Consider the following 18110-nt stretch of genomic DNA (forward strand, 5'->3'; position numbering starts at 1 on the left):
TTGCTCAATAAACGAGGCTTCCCTTGTGAGGAGGCCTAAATTCAACCCTGTTGACTCATTGTAATTTTTCCACTGCTTCTCCCAATGCACGCCCTTCCCTGCTAACATTTTGGCCTCTGGCACAGACACAACATGCAAATTACAACCAGGTAATTTCTCAGCATAAAAAACACTAGATTAATTCAGCTACAATTGAATAAACCACTTACTACTCACTACTACCAATCTCTACTAATCTGGAGCACTGCCAAACAGGACTCTAGAAACATAACATACCTTCCTCTACCTCCATTCAAAAACTTATTTAAAAAACCTCAAAGCCAAAAAAACCAAAAAAATTTCCAAACCAAACAAACCACATACCCAGCCAAACCCCACATCATCCATGTCCTACACCTCACAGTGTAGCCCCACAGAGCATCAGTACAGAGACTTAGGAGGTCCCCCCATCCCACACCCAGGCTTTCTCAGCATGAGTCACAAGTGATCTCCAGGGTAACGTGGGACAAACACATTGAAGGCTAACAAATTTGAGTAATGACAACCCCAGCTAAGTGTCACAGGGCTTGCAGAAGCTGCTGTGACATGTTGAGGTTTAGGAGCTGAGTGCACAACTTCTCTTTTTTTCTAAAGAAAAAGAACTGAGTTGAACAGCTCCTCATACTTTAATTTGGTGAAATGTTTCTGTGAAATCATCTGAAATACCTCATGGTTGTAGCAATATTTTCCTGTCTAGACTTTTGTCAGAACCTACCCATGCCAGCATTTATTTATTTATGTGCAATGGAAAGCTGCCCTGGTGGAAATGTTCCCACCAGCTATATCTTAACACTTGCTGTACAGGAGCTTTGTGCCCTCCACATTAACAGGCTCACGTGGGATGCTGGGTAAACACCAATCTCTGCTGGGCCTCTCTCATTTCCTTCCCACACACAGCTATTTCACTCCTCAAGGCTCCTGGTGGCCTGGGAAGTCGCCCTGGCTCTTCCCAAGAGAATGGCTGGGCCAGCTGCCTCCAGCACACCCATCATGTGGTGAGGGCAGGCTGGAAGGAGGAGGTGGCATTGCCCTGGGTATGACAAACCCTCTGCTGGGTCTGCACTGGCTGTGCTCCCATGGGAGAGGCAGGTTGATCAACAGCACACAGCAAGGAGAGCTCCTGAGGGGTCCTTCCCTCCTCCTCCTCCTCTGGGGGTGCCAAAGGCAAGGTGCTTTTGCAAGCAGGGTGCATCTGCTTTTGCTGGACCCCAGCATTTCTGCCTACATTGACATTTCCCTCTGCTGGGATATAGCTGGTCAGCTTGCCGTGGAGATAAGCTGTCTTGAGGACTCCAAGGAGAAAGAAGCCTTTCTAGGCAGAAAATCAGAGTTACAGCAGACAGCCATAGGTCACAGAGGGCAGCAGAGACCAAATCAGATAGAAAAAAAAAGTCTGAGGGGTCATTCTTGCCATCATAAACTAAAAAGTCTGTGAAGGGATAAACCAGGGGGTTTTAATGCATAGAAACACTGGCCAGATTTTAATCAATATGAACAAGCTAGGAAAGGTATGGAGAGCCTAAAATATGCTGCAAGACTCAGAGCAAGGCTGCACAGAGTTAATACAGACCAGAGCAGTCAGCACTCAGTGGGGCAGCAGGCAGTTTAAGGCCAGCCATGGGTTTATGTACAGAATCACAAACGGGACAGGACTGCTGTGCAATGTGTCTCCAGCTGCTTTATTATTATTTTTTCTTTCCTCCCAAGCATCAGTCTCATTACAAGGTTGGGACAGCAGGAAGATGCCAGCAGCTCACATCCTCAGCAGCAGCTGCAGAATGTGATGTTACAACACACCTTGAAAGTTTTTGACCAATCACAAAAAGCAAAAGCACATTGACAGTAGTTCTATCCAACCACTATAAGTACACATATCTTTGGTTAAAACAATGCTTGCTTATTTCGAATACAATACCTGCTGTGAGCCTTAAAATACAATGCACAGAGCTCCATATCTTGCTAGATATACTTTTCTGCAACTTAGAGAGTTATTCTAGCCAAGCTTTAATACACAGACCATTGTTCTATTTGTCCATGCTTTCTACATCTCATTTAACTTTTCTGCTGACATGCCTTATCCTTTTTGCTGAGCTCTAATTGCACATTGCTCTCTCTGAGACCTGCTTTTTTTGCAGCTTTCCTAAGACTCTCTGATTTTAAGGATTCCCACAGCAGTTCAGTGCTCCTTTTGCTTGTGCAAATATAGTTACCCTGAGCAGCTGTAAACATGAACAGATTTGTCTTCATTGCAGCTCTTGTCCCTCCCTTAGCACTTGTGCTGTGTGAGTGAGCTTATCTGTGGTTCATGGACTTTACTGCTGTGTACCAGACACACACAGCTGTTACAGCACCAGCAGGCAATGCAAGGCACAGCCTCACACATACCTCAGCAATTACCCTCAGGAGCATGCAGCTCTTTAGAAAAGGGGCAGAAGATGCTGCATGGACTCTCCCAAGCTCAACTTTCTAGCCTTGGGACTTCCCCCCAGCCCAGGGACCATACTGGACTGGAGTTGCCCCTGATATGTACTCAGCCAGCACAAAGGAAATAGAAATCACAGTCAGCATTTTAACAAAAAGCTGCCAATAGCCTTAGAAAGATGCATGACTGACATCACTTTAAGAAGCTTTTGCTGCCCATTAATCTCAGGCAGGTTTGTTGTAGGTTGAGTGACAGTGGTATAAAGGATGCTCTAACTTAGACTGAGGATGACTAAAGTCTTCTAGGGTAGAGAGGCAGCCCCCTTTTCCATCTATGAGTTTGTGAAGTCTGGCCCTATGCTTGGAAAGTTTCAGGCCAAGAACTGGCTTCTTTAGAACATGAAAGCCTGTGGAAACCAGGCTTTTCAAGTGCTCAGCAATTTCCTTTCATGGCTTTCACTTCTAATAAAATATTTTCAAGACTAACAAAAACAGTACAGTCCATTGGGAATTTCATCCCAAAGTATGCATTTGTTTGATTTTTCAGACAGGAACTTGGAAATCAAGTGGAATCACTGAGGAAACAGCAGATCAAACACAGAGATATACTGTTGGGCAAAGCAATAATACTATAACCATATAAAATAAGTGCTTAAATTTGAAGAAGAGCATACCCTTTAGACCAAACAGTAAAGGGTTATTCTGCTACAAGACTATAACATGGGTACCTTTCTCCAGCCCAGTCTGTAAGCAGAACCATGTAGAACTGGAGATCTGACAAGGACCCAGTTCAGCAAATGTCAGAATTGGCTTTTTTAATGTATAAAAGAAATCACAAAACTGACATAGATTAGTTTTTCAGTGCTTTCCAGATCTGAACATTAGCCTTCTACAAGTCTTTCAGCTTCACAGCCATTTCTAACAGCACCTGGCTCTGCCTTCCAGGGTTATACACACCCCAGCCCTTGCTGCAGCAGCTGCCAACCTTGCAGACACACTCACACTCTCACTGTGAAACCATAGCAGTTTCATCCTGCAGGTTTTAAGCCACTGTGTAAACAAGATCAGAGACCAGGCACTACCTTCTGCTGCTCCATTTCCCTATCCCCTGTTTCTTCCTGCTTATCACTCTTAATCACCTCACCTGAAATCAGATCTCTAAATGGGAGGGCTGTGTAAATTTGCTAGCAAGCCTATATAAACAAAGTTATTGTCTGTTTATGAATGAGGTGTGAGTGAGCTGGGTGGGGAAAAGGGTCAGATGGGGAAGGCAGCAGTTCAGAGCAAGGAGAGCATCTGTAATGCAAAAATAAAGTTGCTAAAGCCCCCCGCGAATTGCACTACCTGTCACTCACTACTCACCCTGCCCTTTCCTCTGGTGCCTTTGAACATGTTTGACAGTGAAAATGACCCAAAAATAAGTTTTTTTTCCATTTGAAAATCACTATTACAATTTAATTTTTGAAGCTGCATTGCAAGCAGCTATGAGCCAAGCATAAAAGAAATTTCATATTGCATGTTGTGGGGCATTACACAAAATTCAGTTACAGAATGAACAAAAGGGTAAAAACTCAGGGCTTGATTTCTCCTCAGCACCTCAGTGTCAGTGGTGCCTGTGCTGTGGGATGTGCCCAGGGGTTTGCAGAGGTCGGTGAAGGGTGTGGACTTTGCTTTTCCCAGCAGCTTTGCTGCCCAGGGACACTGCTGCAGGTGGGAGAGTCAGGGCGAGGCACCAGCTCAGGCCCTGCCTCTGCCCTGGCACTGACTCTGGTGGAGCATTTTTCAGCTCATTCCTTTCTTAGCTAGTGCTGGTGCCAAGGAATTCCTCCCAGTTGCTCTAACAACCATTCCCCACACAAAGCAGACAATTGCTGTACTTGTTTAACCCCAAAGGCCAATGAAGAAAGCTCCCTCTGAATCAAAATCAGAGGCAGCTCACTTGGGTCTGATGGGGACATGGCAGATGCCAGGAGCTCACATGCCAGCTGAGGGTGGCAGGCTGCATTCAGCAAGTCTGAATGCTTGGCTGTGAAGTACTTTGTGCATGTACCTATCTGCCTCCATGGGAATTGGTTTTTGTGTGCTCCTTGGTGGGAAAAGCACAGCTGTTTGTACACAAACAGTCCTGCTGTTTGAAATGACCCTGTGATGGAGGTAGACTCACACAGAGCTACCTAAGAGAGAATAAAAAAAGAAAAACTTTCTCACATCTGTAGATGTGTCTAAGCCCAGCTGTTTGCAGCAAGGCAGCAACATACCCTTCACTGCTTGCAGTCTCCCAATTACTTGTGTCAGAGCTGAGCAACATCCATGGTCTTCTGGTTGATTTTGGTTCTTTCCCCCTGCTGCAGAATTGCAGTGACACCACTCAACCAGTGTGCTCGTGCCAGCCACACAGGTAACACTGCAATCCAGACCTCCCTTGGTGGATGTAGAAAAGGCATCTTCAAATCTTGCCAAAGGAAAACAAAAGCAAGAAGACATGAAGTGTTGCTTCCCTGTCCTGGGGCCATGGCTGCTGAGGAGCCCTGGCAGAGAGGCATCATGCACTTTGCTTGGCTGCAAACACACTGCCAGGCTAGTTTTACACTTATTTCCTGCTGTTAAGTTAGGGCTGCTCCTGAACTACCAAAAATACTGGAATACCAAACATGAGTCAAGTGCTTGCCAGGACCAGAAGCTTCTCCAACCTCTTTCTTCTGCCCCAGGGGTTGTTGCAAAGGTACCCAGAGAAGCTGGCAGCTGCTAAGTCTGAGAGCAGCTACCATAGCTACAGTTTCTGGAACTGCCTGGCCAGGAGTGCTGAGTGTAGAGTTCCAACAGCCAGAGCTGGGCTCTGTCCTTGCAGGAAGGGAAACTGAGGCACAAATGGAGGGCAAAGAAACAGCCATGACTTGATTGGCCTGCACTAGCCTCAGAGGAGGGAAAGGCCACTCCACAAAAACAACAGTGCAGAGTTTGTGAACCTCAGGATGCTCCACCAACCCCTCAGAGCCCCTGCAGGCAGCAGCAGGCTGCAGCTCAGACCCATGGGGAGCAGACACACACCCCTGTGCATGGCTCAGAAAGAGGAGAACAGGATTCAGGAGGGATGCAAAACCTCACCCTCCAGACAGAACTTCCAGGAGACCACTGGGAAGCATCCTGCCTTCTCTTCCCAGGGTGGTGCTGGGTCCAGCTGGCCTGGCTTAGATGCTCCTGTGTATGGCCAGGAAGGAAATGAGTTATTTCATATTTTCACTTGTGAGTTACTTCAGCAATTCAAACAATTAGTATTGGAAAAATAGGAAGAGAGCTGGGAAATTCCAGAGACTGCACAGTTTCTTCCTGCCCACTTTTTTCCCTAGAGAAGAGTAAGTGCTTTAAGGCCCAGGTAGTCCCTGGCTATACCTGCTAGCCTGGGAAGAGACAGACCCCAGCAGGGTCTCTCACTGTCCTGGCAGGTAGGCTGTCACTCCTGCTGTCTCAGATACAGGCTGGTTGCACTCCTGGAGCTGGAGTTTCCTGCTGAGCTGTAGCAGAGCCAAGTCTACCATTGTGATGATGGCTGTCAAGGGGTTTTAACCACCTTCTGAAGGCACTGCCTGCTGAGGACATTGCAGCATTTCCCACTTGGAAACAACAGCCTCACTGATGTGTTGCAATCCCTTTATCTCTGAAGATCCCAACACACCTTACACAGGTGCATCAGAAATCCAGAGAAGAGAAAAAAAAACACTCAAAAGCTGAACTAGGACCAACCTCTATCCCTAGGCATATTCACTTTTAACTGAGATATTCTTGATGCAAAAGGGAAGAGGTAAGCAGGAAAAGTTGTGTTTTTGGACAGAATAAGCTGCCACATATGCTTGCCATATTTTTCCTTTAGTTTTGATTGGCCAAACTTGTCTTTGATAATGAAGGGGAATCTTGGGACTCTTGTTTCCACCTCAAAACATCTTTCTCTGTACTGAAAAAAAAAAAAAAAGAGACTAGAAAACATTTCAGGGCATTAAGTATTTTACCCTAACAGTGCATGAAGCATGACCAGTAAGGCAAGAGTTGCTGTATTTAGTAACCTGTGGCAAACACATGGGTATTTATTGCATGACTATGGCTGGACAGCTGTGTTCCTGTGTTCACTGGGAAAACTCATGCTCTCAATCCATATCCCCCTGCCATCAGAGGGAAAAGTGCACACTCTCAGTGTGAGGTGTTCTGGGTCACAGGACCTAGGGTGGCTCTAGGGCTCCTTTTTCTACCATGAAGAAACAGTCTGAGCTCCAGAATCGTGGCCCAGAGGTTCAGCAAGATGCAGGACACCAGCATGGATGAAGGGCAAGGCAGCTGCACCATGGCAGGGATAGGCTGAGGTGAGGAGAGCTCACTTCAGTGAGTGGCCTCTGGGGCTGAGACACAGATGTGCTTATCTAAGGACCTTCAGTGAAGTATTGACCCATGCAGTCATGCATCTCTGAAAGCTTACAAGGAAACATGTCTCAATCTGTGTCACAGGCAAAACCTTTCAGCAGGAATGCTCTTGTTTAGAGAACTTTTTAATATCATACATAATCTCACAGTTCAAGCTGCAGTCAGAAATCAGAGTGATGATGCCTGGCCAGGAAACTCCAGTGCAGTGAAAAGGAAGGTCCTTTGATGTGCAGAAAAAGGGGAAATTTGTTGCAGAAACAGATGAAATGAGAGATGAATCCCATCCCAAAGGGCAAAGCACATTCATAGAGTAAAGACCAGACAACTTCCAGCATGGGCAACATGCTCTGCCTGTGGTTTCTTAAGGAATGAAAGGAGAGGGGGGAAAGAACATTTTTTCCTTTCCTGGCTCAGGTTGCTGAAGCCAAAAAAATTCTTGCTGCTGACGTCCATGCAGCCAGATAGGGTAGAGGGTGGTGTATGTGAACATATAAAGGCCACTTCTGAAACTGTGAAGTACATTTGATGAAAGATTCTAAATCAGCACTAGAAGCTATTTATAGACAATTCCATAACCAAAGACCTGGATCTGCACATTCCCAGTCTCTGGGAAAGTTCTGGCCAAATCTGAATTTTCTTGTCTCAGGCACGCATAAACCTAAGCAGCCACAGCTGCAGCCAATGTAGGGTTTTTGTTAATGCAGAATAAAAGTGCCCAGAGCCTTGGCTGCAGGATCACTTTTGTTTATCTGATCTCTTCCAAGAGCCTGAGCCTGCTTTTTGAGTAAGAAGCAGATGGAAGAACAAAAAAGAGCGAAGGCCACAAAACCATACTGGGTGACTATTGTCTTGCCAGCTTGGGGTGCAGAGTGAGAGAAGCCAGGCTTTTTGTCAGAGCCCCTGCCTCCACGAGGGAATAGCACAGCTCCAGGCTGAGGATTTCAATTCCCATTAGCAGCACAGCCAGTTGGAGCTGCCCAGAGGGAAGCACATGCCTGGCTCAGCCACCACGCAGCTCCCACCTGCTTTGCTGCAGTGAGTTCTCGGGGCTACCAGACCCCCAAAATTCGGTGCCCACCGTTTTTCACAGATGAGGCTCTCACATGTCCTCGGGGGATTATGTGTGTGCAAAGAGCAGCTTCCTTCCCCCTCGCACACAGAGCTGGGGCTGCCATGCTGGGCACACTGAGTGCACAGCACAGCCCAGCAGCTTTGCAGCAGCCTTGGTTACCCATAATTGCAGCCTGCTTGGGTGGGAGATTGTTGGCCTGTTGGCTTTCTTGCCTGCCTTATGCCCACCAGCCCTCAATGGGGCTGGAACAGATACACAGAAAACATTAGAAGCAGGAAGGGACTGAAAATCTGTAGTTCTGTCTCAAGCCTGGTGACCCCAGTGCTTTCAGAGCTGTAGGATTTCCCATGGAATTTCTCTGTCTTGAGCTCTGGCATTTTATCTTGCATGGATTTTACTTTAGGTCTATATGTTCTATGATTCCTCTTTAAGATAGCAGCAATTAGTTCAGGCTCTGCCCCATATGTGAATAAATGTCTGAGCCCTGACTCCAGTTCAATTTACTCAGCATTTCTACGTGGTTTCAAAACACAATGGCTTACCTTTGAATTAGACAAAGATCCAAATTCCCAGCCTAGAAACATGTAAACTGAGGCACAGAACATACTCCTGTCTATAGTTCAATTAGTAGCAACTCGAGGGTGATAATTCTGACAGCCCAACTCCACAGTCTTCTCCTGACCATTAGGTGGCTGAGCTGATTAGAAAGAAGATACACAGAAGCTTATCACCTCTTAAAATGACTCTGCAATGAAATTCTTTGTAGTGTTTAACCAGTAAGCACTTTTATTGTTGATTCTGAAGCCATTAAGACTACATTATGTTGGATTACAAGATTTTGGCTACATCTCCCACATTTGCATGCAGGCATTACATTTGCAAGGTTTTCTCAGAAAAACGGAGCACATGCCTAAAATGCATAAAGTTACATGATTATAACATGGAAGCAGCATGTCAGTTACAGAAATTTGTACCACATGTACCAGTAAAAAACCCACACCCCATGTAAAGCTTCTTCATCCCTCAAAAAATCTTACTGCTTCCACTGTCCCTCCTCTCCATGCCCCAGCTGTGGATCAGCCCACATCCCCACCGTTTCTGAAAACACTACATCTTTCTAAACAAATGAAAAATTTAAAAATTGAGTACAGTACATTTTCCCCCCTAAAAACTAAAACATTTCCCCCTGACTAGTCTTCTCCTCATCTCCCAAATGAAAAATCTATCAAAATCTATCAAAAACACATTTGTTCAAGCACTGTTATATGTTAGGAATCTCTATTGCATTATTCAAAGGTATATCAGTAACAAACTTCTAAAAAAGCTAGGATGACCCAAAAATTCCCCTTGCCCCAAAACTACAGAGAACTGAAAATGCTATACTGCATTATCATACTTGCATGCATGTATCCTGAGCCACCTCTATTTATTCACCTTGAGCCCCTTTTAATAAATAACTGTCCAGCAGTAACATCCAGAAGTGTGGTGTCTCCTCCAAATTAAACTCTATATTTACAGAAGTAGGGCTGTTTTCTCAGTGAAATGTTTCTTTAAAAAAAAATACCCAAACAAACCACAAAAAACCAAAGTAACAACAATAAAAACAGCAAATGATTAAAGAGAGAAAGCATATAACTGATCATGTTGTCTGAAGACCAACAGGACTAAAAAGCAGTATGAGCACCAGGTGCACATGCATTTGAACTGGTACAGTTCATGAAATAATGTCATTCATTGTTATGCTTGCTCTTTCACATGAGAAGCTGATTCTTTTCCTTTCTTTTTTTTTTCCCTTTTTCTATTTAGGACCGTCTGCTCGGCAGGCTACTCCCACAGATGGCAACACATGCACTGAGCCTGAAAGCTGGCCATAAATATGCTTTGATCAGTGTGGTTCTGTATCAGGTTTAAACACATAGGGTTTTTCTCCCAGCTGCTTTGCACCTTGTGTCATTTCACATCTGTATTAGTGTGAGACCAAGGTCTCCTGAATCCACATTTTCCTCTAGGATTAGGGGAAGTATTAGATATTCACTTTTTGAAAGTGCCTAATGATGGAAAGTACATGGGAATCATCCCATATGAGAACATTTCTTAGCAGTGTAACTAGTGTTACATCTGATCACAATTGATATACACAAGAATGCCAAAACAAACATTGAAACAACAAGCCCAACAGAGGGATTTTGTCCATTTATTTTCAGACATTTCTCAGCTGATGGATGCCAATATTACTGCCTTGATTTCAGCTGGTCTATTTTGATTTATACCAGGTAGGATCAAGCTCAACAGACAATAAAATAGCAACTAGTTTCCCCTACCATGCTGTTACAGTGCCTGAGATCACTGCAAATGGGTGCATTTCTATACAACCAAAAGGCCTTTCTGCAGCCAGTGCAGCATATTCACTGCTCCCACCTTTGCAAAGGAAATTCAGTTTAAGGCAAAAAAGTTCACTTTCTCTTTCTGCTTTACCAGCAAACTAAACCTGCAGTGCTCTTATCACAGAGGCTGCAGACAAAATTGAGTTATACACCAAATGCTTAATTTTTTTAACAGTGTGAATGCAGGAAACTCCATTTATGCCAAATCTAATTCTCAAATCCATGGTAGTTCCTGCTTTATCATACATAAATCCATTCACCTGGGATTTGACAAAGCCTAAGCTGCTCCTATTTCTGCTGCACTTGCAAGTTGTGCAGAATTGTTAGTATGGGTTATCTTTGCAAGACTGCCTATTCCAGCAAAGAAGAATATTCTCCTCAGGCATGTTGGATGTGTGACTGTGAGAACCCTGCCTAACTGTGAGAACCCAACATCTCCACTGTCACTGGTAGTGAGTCAAATTCCAACATTAACATGAGGACAAATCACCAGCTCTGCTCACTCTACTTGCCCCTCCCAAGATTTGTACAGGTGCAAGACAAGACAAAATCTGGCTCCCAGGCTTTTTCATTAGCTAAAGTTGAGTCTTGACCCACCAAGTCACTGCTTCAATCTCACTGCTGCCTGCTGATAAGAGACTTACTTGGCTACAGGGGTCTGTAGAGCAGTGGTTTCTAGCAACCCCACATTAAAGCTCTAATGCCCTGTTTGGTGCTGGCATGGGAATCAGTTTTATTGTCCTCTACCATTTCAATTTCTAGTTAGCATTTGCTGGCTAATTATTCTTATGCAACCAACATGAGAATCTGTTAGGCTCACTGTACATACACATTACAAATGGTCTTAGACCCAGCAAGGTTATTTCAGGGTTTCCATATTACCAGCATAATGCACATCAGTGATCTCTGCTTGTGAAGCAAATTCCCTCACCCTTACCCCTGCTCTCTTACTGCAGTCATCCAGTTTTTTTCACTGGGGTGAAAACATTTCACCAGAACTGCAGTGGAAAAGAGGACTTGTTTTAGTTTCACCTTTCAACTGAAAGAAACAGAGATAGGTGATGACTCTGTGTCACACTGGCTGAAAAAGGCCTTTCTATTCATAGGAGTGCAATTCTCAAGCAATTTTGTAAAGCAAGAGAAACCAAACAAAACCCTACACAGTTCCCACACACAAGCACAGGCGCACACACACACATACACACACACTCTTCTTTCCCCTCCAAACAGAAATCCATTCTCATGAACCAAATTATGCAGACCCTATTCAAGTGTCTAAAAAGAATGAGGATAAGGTTGAATGCATCCCAATTCTCCTTTCTGATCACAATAAAGTCACAGGTCAGCAAAGTACTTGGGCATAAGGAAGTTTCTCTTGACCTGCAGGACATTTTAACACATGCAGAAGTGCTTTGCTGGCTCTGGCCTAAATTAGGAACAGCTCCAAGGCCAGCTGGCACTCACAACCATGATTCCACTACCTGCACCAATATACATGAGGTAAGAGCTAAGCTCAAGAGAGCAGAGCAGTGCAAGAGGAGAAAGAGGCTCTGTGGTTCTTCTGAGTTACGTTTTACAGCCTCAGCTGCATACACACGGCATGTCACAGTGATCAGCACAGACTGATGAGAGCTTGGTGGTGTTCTGCAGGTGGGCCTTCCACTGGAAACATTAAACTTGATCTCTGTTTATACCAGTAAAACTTTACATGCCTGTAACAACTGCATCAAGAGGTCTTAGATCTGGAGCAACTGCACAATACAGTTAGTGTTTTATCTTAGACTTATGTGCCAATAACTACTGTGATGTGTTACATGCCCACACACAGATGGAGAAATAGGTATATGCTGTGTCATAATGCAACATATTATTATTTCTACAACTATCCTAAGCACACAGCCAGTGCCAAAGCAGACCAGCATAGGTTTCCTCTCCAATACAATAGGTAGTGGTGGAGAAAAAGCAAGCTCAGGTGTTATTTTGATTCACTAGGGAATGCTCTGGGCACAGCCCACTCAGGTGTTGCTCAGTGAACACTAACAATGGGCTGACCCGCAGTCCCGCGTCATGAATTGCCACCTCTGTGTGGGCGCTCACATCGCTTCTGATGACACCCAGAATTGAGGTCGTGGGAGAGCAGCCAAGCATATAAAACAGGGATAAACCTCATACTCTTCACACCATGACTCTCAGCCACAGGTAGTGTGGATCTGAACTGTCTCAAGAAAGAGCTGCTCAAAGAGGAATTTATATTTGGATCACAAAAGGATTGAATTCTTCTTGGCAGTAAGGTCAAGGGGATATTTATCCAATCAAATAGCAATAGAATCAGTCCCTCAATGCTGCTGATATAAATAACACACCCTACTTGCTTACTACAACATCTATGCTCAAATTCTGTGTATGTTTGCTTTGTTTTGGACTACTCTTTCTGTAAATGAAAACTAAACACCAAGACAAAATATTTTTCTCAAAATTCCTCTGAACTTTGGACAAATATGAACCCAAGTCTTGTACAAAATCTGGATTTCTAGATAGAGTATCTCACCTTCAGTGGTTATCCTATGCAATCACATCTAAAAATATGCAGAGATGGCAGGCTCAAAACTGATTTTTCCAGGGGAAAAAAATTATCCCTCTTCTATGACAGGTTATTGTGCTAGATCATTGGCACATAGTCTCAAGTTACCACATTACTGTTATAGGCTTCTTAAAACGTCCATGAAAATTCCACCTGCAGAACCAAAGGCAGAATGTTATCTTTGCAATTGTTGATTCATATTAAAATCTGGATGCAGTACTGTTGGGGAAAAGAAAGCAAATTCTTCAATGAACTATGTTGAACCAACTTGTAGGTGGCAGCTATCAAAGCCACGGATGCACAAGTACCAGCTAAATTATTAATGAATGATCTGACATACCAAGTCAGACAACTGTCATATCTAAATAGATCTTCAAATGTATACAAAGAAAAGCTGCTACTGTATCTAGATGATGATTTTGGTTTGTTTCTATACCCCATAGCTCTGAATCTTTCCACTGAATGTTTACTCAGCACGTGTGGTATAAATATATTCATACATTAAAATTGACACTTGGCAATATTTTTTTTTCCTTTTTTTTTTTTTTTTCCTTTTTGCTGACCAGCAACAAATTGTGATATCTTTAACTGTAAACCAATACTCAATAAATATGCCGTGTTCAGCAAAGAGACGCGTTGTGTCGATCAGGTTTTGCTGCACTCTAAGCCATGGGCTGCGGGGGTGGGCGTGAAGGAGGCGGTCCAGGAGGGGCTCGGGATGGAGGTGGGCCAGGAGGGGGCTGCCTGGAAGGAGGCTGCAGAGACACAGGAGAGGCAGGATTCCGTGCAGCGTTGTTGAGGGGAGCATGGTCGCGCACCGGCAGCTTCGGGGGCGGGCTGTAAGGGGCAGAGGTTCCGTCCGATTTCACACGGGTGAAGTTTATGCATCTTCCCTAGAGGTGGAGAAAAATTCATTATTAAAAAGAAGGTATTTTGACTTAGCAGCAGAAAGTCAAAGGTACTATAAGCAGAGGGGCCAGGCTATGTTTCATACAGAATCACTGTGTCCTAGAAATTACATTCAAACCATGCTGTACTAAACCTCGTACTTTCCTTGATTTTCAGAGCTACTGCCTGTAGAAAATAGCCCAGGACTGGCTTAAACCAAAAAGGACCACACTGGGACTGTGCCCACATGTGCTCTCTGCTCTACTAGAGCAGAACACACCTAAAGTGACAGCTCCACTCAAGTCATGCTTGCCTTGGTGGGATCCCTGACTGCAAAGCCGTGCTTGAAAAAAGCTCATACAGGATTATACCAGAGCACCAGCATCAGCCACAGACACAATCTGTAGCTCTCCTCTTCACAGTGATCCCAGCCTGGCTGATGTCTGTGCTTTGAACATTACTCTGGGATAGTACATGTGTCTTTCGTGCTGCAGTGTAGATGTAGCTCCCCTGAGAAACACCAGCAAGGTAGTGGGACTTGCACAGAGGGCTCTCCAATGAGTGTGTTTACAGGATGGATGCAGGTAAGCAGGACTTGATGGGAGCACTGTGTGTGGAACTTTTAAAACAGGAGTAGCTTGGATTTGAAAAAAAACCAAGTATTGGGGATGTCCTAGTCAACTAGGGGCTAAAGGCCAATATACGATGGTTTCCTTTAGCCAAAGCAAAGCTTTGCAGAGGCTCCCACTAACCAAGTTCAGACAGGAAGAGAGAGAGACAGACCCCAAAGACCACCTAGCCTCTCCTGTGAGAAGCAGCCAGAGGCTCCTAGGTAATGCAAAAGCTACTTGGCAACCTCAGATAGACTGCATGCTGGAATCAACAAACTAAATTCAGCTTGAGGTTATGACAACATCCTGTGAGCCAACTCAGGATTCCAAATATAGAAAACTTATCTCAAAGCAGCTGTAGATCACAATCCTCCCCAGTTACCAATGGCTGTGGCAGCAGAAATACAAAAACCCACATCAGTCACAGATTCTCTTGGCTCAGTGCTGCCTGGCACGAGAAAACTCTGAAGGTGTTTAGAAAATGGGCTGAGTTTCACAAATCACAATTTCCTCAGGAAACAAGGCTAAAGCCATCACAGCAGAACCACAACTGTTTTGTTGAGTGACTTCCAATACCCACACCTTTGTTCATGGAAACTATTTCTTTAAAAAGAGGGGAATCACTTAAGTCTATGGCTTCTCTGAAGAAAGGCAAGCAGAGTTTCAAAAGAGCTTGTGTAAGCTCCAGAGCTCAGAAAACGGTTTTACAACTGTACTAAAACCCAAAGGGTACCACCCTACCACTTACTTGGACTGAATGGCTCTGGGCTTCCAGAGCTGAGCTGCAGACAGGAGTTGTTTGAATGGGCATGTTGTTGCCTGCACATGAGACACACTCAGTAGGTCTCTGTCCCATCTTTCAGCACCACAATTCACCACTACCCTTAAACAATAGCATCAACGAGCAGGATAAAATTCTCTTCCTAAAAATCCAGGCTTGCTATGCCAGACTTTGGTTATGAACCAGGTTCATACCAATACTATACTGGGGCCAGAGACTGCATGGAGGCAAAAGCCAAGGTCTTGGTTACTTCTGCAAAGATAAACCATTGGATCAAAATAACCAAATCAATGTTTTGCTCTACTCCATCACTGAACTCAGGTCCTCACCAGCACTGCAGCAAGCAGCCATCCTTGCCAGATATTTGTTTTCTGCTATGCTCCACTGTTTTCAGAGCCTACTTGGAAATTCAGCAGTATTTACTGACATGCAATGAATGTTACAGATATATTTAACAGCTGTACATCAAACTCATTTAAGAAAACTCATCTTTGATATTTATAAAGTTATGAATTTAAAGCAGCTAAATAATCACTCAGGATGAGAGAAAAAAAAAGAAAAAGAAAAAGGTCAGAGGTGCAGAGATGAGATGAACCATATGGGGAGGGAAAAATTTAGGACAGAACAATCTCCCTCATAGTAAATGCAAAGCTGCAAACCCAACACTAGTGCTTTTGCCTACAAGCCTTTCCTGCCCCTCTGTTGTGTCTCTCTCACAAACATCAATTCCAAATATATTCATAGTCTATAATCAAAGGGGATCCCATAAATCTGTTTGCATTACTTTCACTTCAGTTGAAGTGATAGGCGACGTCAAACTGCTGCCAGTTTCTGCCACACTCACTGATTTGTCAGACAGATGGGTAATTTAAAGGCCATGCGCTGCATTGTGTCATGGAAAATACGGTTGAGTTGGGGGAGTCTGACAGATAGAGGCTCGGATGATCGATGTATGTATTGTGACACTTCCCCACAAAAGATTATCAGTGTTAGCCTACAATCTCATATATCAAAGACTTCTGGTGAATACTGGAGCAAATCCTCCTGAGCACTTCAAGCAGCCATTGAGAAAATGAGGCCGAACTCTAAGCCAGTGTCAGGATTAACAGCTGAAAAGGGAAAGGGAAGAACAAATGATAATAAATCATAAGTGATGGTTTGGATTTATCAAGTGTGTTTTGTCAAAGGATTTCTAGGTTGAAGAGTTAAGTCCTCCACACATCACAGTTTCCTAATAACAGAGTGCCACTGTTATTCTGTCTAACATGCACATCCCTCTGGGGGTTACTTTATAAAAAAATCCATGATGCTTCCCAAATAAACATGCTAACCACAGGATTTTTAATATTCTGTTTGAAAGAATTAAGTAATTTCCTCTCCAAAGGCATATAAAGGCTTTTAAACCCTGGGAACATGAACAGAAATTAGGCATCCTGCACACTTATCTCTGCTCTTCTTGCACAGCAGATTAGCAGGGATTAAGAAGCCACCACACCACTTCAGTAGCAGCAATGATATATATTTTTCCAGAAGCATGGAACTCACAAAGTGTCTCAGGGAAGGTGTCGGAGCTGCAAGGTGCAGCAATGCCAGGATGCTGGCAGGCACAGCAGCTGCTGTGGCTGCTTTATTGTGCTCTGGGGGCAGATGATGTGCGTGGGTGCAGGTCTGTGTGGCTGGGGCCCCGCTCCCAGCCGGAGCGCCCCACACGCCGTGCTGTCATTCAGGCACCAACCGAAGGTCAGCTCTGTGCCATATGGAGCTACGCCCTTACTCCAGCTCACATCTGCACCCTCTTCCTAATGCACAATTATTTTGCCTCCCCATATGTCCATCCACTTGTTAGGCTCTTGTTATGCTGCTAGCCAAATTGGCTTTTCAAAAAGTACAAATCCCGAAGCAGTGGGATCTGCCCTTGTCCCGACTCCAGCTTTTATCCCAGTGTAACAATCACATGTGCAATTCAGGCACTTTGTACTTCTAGGCAAAGTCTCCTCGACCACCTAGGATGTCTTATTGTGTGTGGTTTAAGGGGGGGGAAAGGAAGGGAGGAACCTCCTGACAGCCACTGCATCATGTTGCTGGGCTGCCTTCATCACAGTGCTCGCTACATCATTCCCCAGCACTCAATTCCCCAAAATCTTTAGCTACTACTCAGCAAGTTTTCACTTGACAGAAATGATTGTTAAAAGAATCAAGGCAATTCAAAGAGTGCCATGGGGAAGTCTGTTCACCCTTGATACTAGCAGCACTTCAGCAAAAAGAATTTTAAAAATCCAGGCCATCTGCCAGTAGCTGTCTCTTTTCTCTCTTCATTTAATACATGCATTGGTGTTTAACAAAAATCAAATCCATTTTCATCTCTGTGCATGTCAGTATTTGTGTACACACAAGTTTGCCTATTTCTTATCTTTAGCAACATTAGTTGACCTAAAGACATTCTTCCAGTTATAAATTTTGCTTGATTTTCCATTTCCTCTTGTTTGACTTACAGAGTCCCAGTGCTGCAATTTGGATTTGCAGAGGTGGGTATCTGACTGAAAAAGAAATTAGATTCACTTAGTTTACTGAGTTTTCATGTCTTTGACCTTGTAAGATTATGATACTTGCATTTTAGAATGGATTAAAATAAACTACGTCCTTTAAACTTCAAGCATGGCCATTCAAAACACTAGACCATCAAATTAAAAATGAAGTTGCTCCCAGTAAGGAAGAGCTAAATTCTTTATTATTTTTAAATGTAAGTATTATTTAGGATGCTGAAATCCAAAATGAGCACAATTTCCTTGGGCTCCCTCTTCAATTTTATTTATCTATGTCACAGGAATGACTCTGCCAGCTTGCTATGGACCTGGTTCTTCAGCATGTAGCTTTACTTCCAAATAGCTCTCCATAGTTCAGCATAAAAATGTAGCTCTAAATC

General features: G+C 44.0%; 1 protein-coding gene across 1 annotated transcript in view; it reads right to left on the reverse strand.

Annotated features, from left to right (window-relative positions):
- Positions 1-8698: 8698 nt before the first annotated feature.
- Positions 8699-18110, reverse strand: part of ANTXRL (ANTXR like) — a 55911-nt gene continuing 46499 nt past the window's right edge. Inside the window, exon 18 of the mRNA XM_056495066.1 lies at positions 8699-13800. Within this exon, the coding sequence (XP_056351041.1) occupies positions 13570-13800 (231 nt within the window). The 3' untranslated portion in view covers positions 8699-13569. The remainder of the gene's footprint in view (positions 13801-18110) is intronic.

This window comes from Oenanthe melanoleuca, chromosome 6, assembly GCF_029582105.1.
Source record: "Oenanthe melanoleuca isolate GR-GAL-2019-014 chromosome 6, OMel1.0, whole genome shotgun sequence".
NCBI classification, from domain to species: domain Eukaryota; kingdom Metazoa; phylum Chordata; class Aves; order Passeriformes; family Muscicapidae; genus Oenanthe; species Oenanthe melanoleuca.